We start from the raw sequence: 3,437 nt of genomic DNA on the forward strand, positions 1-3,437 counted from the left end.
ACCACCTCTGGGTGATCCTCAGAAGCAGCATGGCTCAGTGGAAAGAGCACGGGCTTTGGAGTCAGAGGTCGTGGGTTCAAATCCCGGCTCTACCACTTGTCAGCTGTGTGACTTTGGGCAAGTCACTTAACTTCTCTGGGCCTCAGTTACCTCATCTGTAAAATGGGGATTAAGATGGTGAACCCCACGTGGGACAACCTGCTTACCTTGTATCCCCCCAGTGCTTAGAACAGTGCTTTGCACATAGTAAGCGCTTAACAAATACCATCATTATTATTACACTCAGCCCCCTGGAGTCACTCATCCACACCCTCCTTTCACTGCCAGAGTTGCCTCCCAAAGCAATCACACTGCAGTCGAGGGAAACCAATGGAGTTTTTATTGAATGTATCAAGACAAAAACAGGCCCATGTAAAAAGCTACCCTTCGTTTTACCAGGATCTGGAACTCCTGTGCTCAAAAGTAAGAAATGGTCTTATAAAACAACCAATAATAAATAAATATAAATAAATAAATAAATAGGAGTCACTTTCGAAGGCTTTTGAAAGCATTTGTAAAAGTCTCCCTGGAGGAACAGAGTCCTGGAGAGCAGGTGTCTGGGACCTCCTCTTAATTCTTCCTGAAGCCTGCAGGGGAAGGACAGAGAGGGAAATCAGGTTGTTATTGAGAGAGCTGAAGAGGAACTGAGCTTTCTCTGCCACCTTCCCTGTTTTGGTGACTGTGTTTCAGGTTGGCCTTCCCAGAGATTGCTTGGTAAGTGTGCTCGTCTTCAGTGGGTCCGTGTTAGATGTGGGCACGGGGTGAGGGTTCACAGGGCCCCATCCATACCGCTTCTTCCCCCAGGCTACCAGGGTCCAGGATACCGTGGGTGGGGGTCCTGCCCAGGCCTCCTGTGCTGTGTAAAATCCACCTCTCACTGTCAGTTCCCTGGAGTGCTGTGGCCCAAGTCCCAGCCTGGGGGAATTAGTCTGCCCAGCTGTGCTTTCCTGTCAGATCTCTTTCCACATGTGTTGCTGTGAAAGGGAGGGTGTGTGGTTGGAAAACAGTGCAGCTGTTTTACTGCACTGAGGACCTGCCTCTCCTCAAGGAAGCAGTAGATCCGGTCACTGCTGTTCCCCAGGAGCTAAGTAGAGGCCAGTGAACACAGGGTAGAGGGTTTTTAGCTTCAGGACTCCTCTCTGGCTTCTGTATGGCCAGACCCTGGTGCAAACCAAGGCCAAGTCCCAGAACTCCTACTAGGACTTGGAACGACCTCTGTTTTCTCTCTGACCTAGCCCTGGGAGCGGGCTGAATCTGGAATGTCCCTAGGATGGTGTTGGTGCTTCTTTTCTCCCTCTCCCCCTCCCTCCTCCCAGTCCCCCTCCCTGGCCGGGCCTCCCTGTGCCAGCCCAGGAAGTGCCAAGAGACGTGGGCAGCCGGGCCGCACCGGGCCTGCAGGGGCCAGGGGGCGGAGATACCCTTGCCCCCAGAGCCTGGGGTACCTAGGCAGACAGCGGGCAGGTCAGAGGAGGGCAGCTCTCACCATTACAGCCCAGGCCACTGATGGAGCCGATCCGGTCCAGTCTCCTCCCAAAGCAGCCGGACTCTCGCATGAACTTGGGGTTCTGTAGCCCCCGCAGGGCCTGGAGAGCGGGAGCGCGGTACTCGGGGCTTCCCACGGTGGCTGGCCGGGCCCGGGGCTCGCTCTCCTCCCACAGCTCCGCCGAGTTCCCCGCTGGCTCCTCAGCCTCGGTCTCCGGCTCAGAGTCGGCCTCCAGCTCCTCCAGCACGGAGAACTTGTCTCTCAGCCGGTTCAGCAGCTCCTGGGGGAGAAGGGGAGATCGCAAGTGCCCTCACGTCCCTGCAGCCTAGCTCTCCCTCTCTGCCCGTCAATTTTCTCTGAAAGCTGGGGTCAGCCGGTGCTTTAGACTATTATTATTACAGTACTTAAGTGCTTACTATGTGCCAAGCACTGTTCGAAGTGCTGGAGTAGATATAAGGTACTCAGGTTGTCCCATGTGGGGCTTGCAGTCTTAATCCCCATTTTATAGATGAGATCACTGAGTCCCAGAGAAGTTGTAACTTGCCCAAAGTCACACAGCTGACAAGTGGCAGAGCCGGGATTAGAATCCACGTCCTCTGACTCCTAAAACCGGGCTCTTTCCACTAAGTCAAGCTGCAATCCACTCCAGCCCTTAGGACAGTACTTGGCTTATAGTAAACACTTAGAACAGTGCTCCAGTTCTTAGAACAGTGGCACATAGTAAGCACTCAACAAATACCCTAATTTTTATTATTAACAAACACTAATGATTATTATTATTAGGGGTTGCTCTCACCCCACGGGTGGTCTACCTCTCCTGGCGGTGGCCTGGTTTCCAGCTCGGACACACAAGGGACAGAACACAAGGGTCTCTCTTGGGACCGGTTGGGACGGGGGGTTTGGATTAGGGGGGTCTCCCTGCTCCCCAGCTGCAGCCTTCACCCAGTTTCCCGGGAAGGGGGGAGGGCAGTGCTCTGCACACAGTAAGCTCTCAATAAATATGATTGACTGAATGAATGAGCAGCACAGAGGACGGACAGGTCCTCAACGGGCCTCCTTCATCCTCCCTTCCTCCACAGCCTCTCCCTCTGTGCAGACCCCCTCCCGAGGGTAAGGGGGATGAGACGGGCGCTCACCTGGACTCCGGCTAGCTCTCGGGCTGGACTGAGGCCGGCCAGGGGAAGGGCCCGGCTGCCCCGAGCCTGGAGCTGGAGCAGGAACAGAAGCAGGAGTGCTCGAGGCATCGCCATCCGAAGACAGTCCATTGCTGCTGGAGGAGGTGGGTGAGTCTGAGGGGGCTGGACCCTGGGGGATGCCGGCCGCTTCTGCTGCTCCTTCCTTCTGCTGCTGTTGCTGTCGCTTCTCGCCTGCCTCTGTCCCTCCCGCCCAGAGCCTTTTTATGTCCCTCCAATGGGGGCTGAGCCCTGGCCTGGCCTGCCCTTCCTCACCCTGCCCTGCTCTGGGGTTATCTCAGACTTATCGTCTGCATTCCGGCCACGCTGAGCTCAGAGCCAGGGAATGTAGGCCCCTCGACCACCCGCCCCCTCCCCGGCCAGCCTAGAGGTGGGCTGCAAAGGGAGGTGCAGAGGCAGGGGGCTGGCCACAGTGGGATCTCCTTGTATAGCACCAGGTGAGTGGGGAGGAGCCGGGGGTGCACCGAAGCTGAGCGACTTGGTGAACTCCCCCAATCCCTCTGCCTCCCCCTCTCTGGGCTAAGAATAATAATAATGATGATGGTATTTGTTTAGCACTTACCATGTGCCAGCACTGTTCTAAGCACTGGGGTAGATACAAGGTCATCAGGTTAGCCCACGTGGGGCTCAGTCTTAATCTCCATTTTGCAGATGAGGGAACGGAGGCACAGAGAAGTGAAGTGGCTTGCCCAAGGTCACGCAGCAGACAAGTGGCAGAGCTG

General features: G+C 55.7%; 1 protein-coding gene across 1 annotated transcript; it reads right to left on the reverse strand.

Moving 5' to 3' along the window:
* Positions 1-356: 356 nt before the first annotated feature.
* NPPB (natriuretic peptide B) lies at positions 357-2,908 on the reverse strand. The gene is made up of 3 exons (XM_038747092.1): positions 2,659-2,908; positions 1,523-1,802; positions 357-626 (listed from the first exon to the last, which is right to left on the reverse strand). The coding sequence occupies exons 1-3, from the start codon at positions 2,785-2,787 to the stop codon at positions 610-612; spliced, it is 426 nt and encodes a 141-aa protein (XP_038603020.1). The 5' UTR covers positions 2,788-2,908; the 3' UTR covers positions 357-609.
* Between the last annotated feature and the right edge of the window lie 529 nt (positions 2,909-3,437).

Source organism: Tachyglossus aculeatus, chromosome 5 (genome assembly GCF_015852505.1).
Source record: "Tachyglossus aculeatus isolate mTacAcu1 chromosome 5, mTacAcu1.pri, whole genome shotgun sequence".
Lineage (NCBI taxonomy): Eukaryota > Metazoa > Chordata > Mammalia > Monotremata > Tachyglossidae > Tachyglossus > Tachyglossus aculeatus.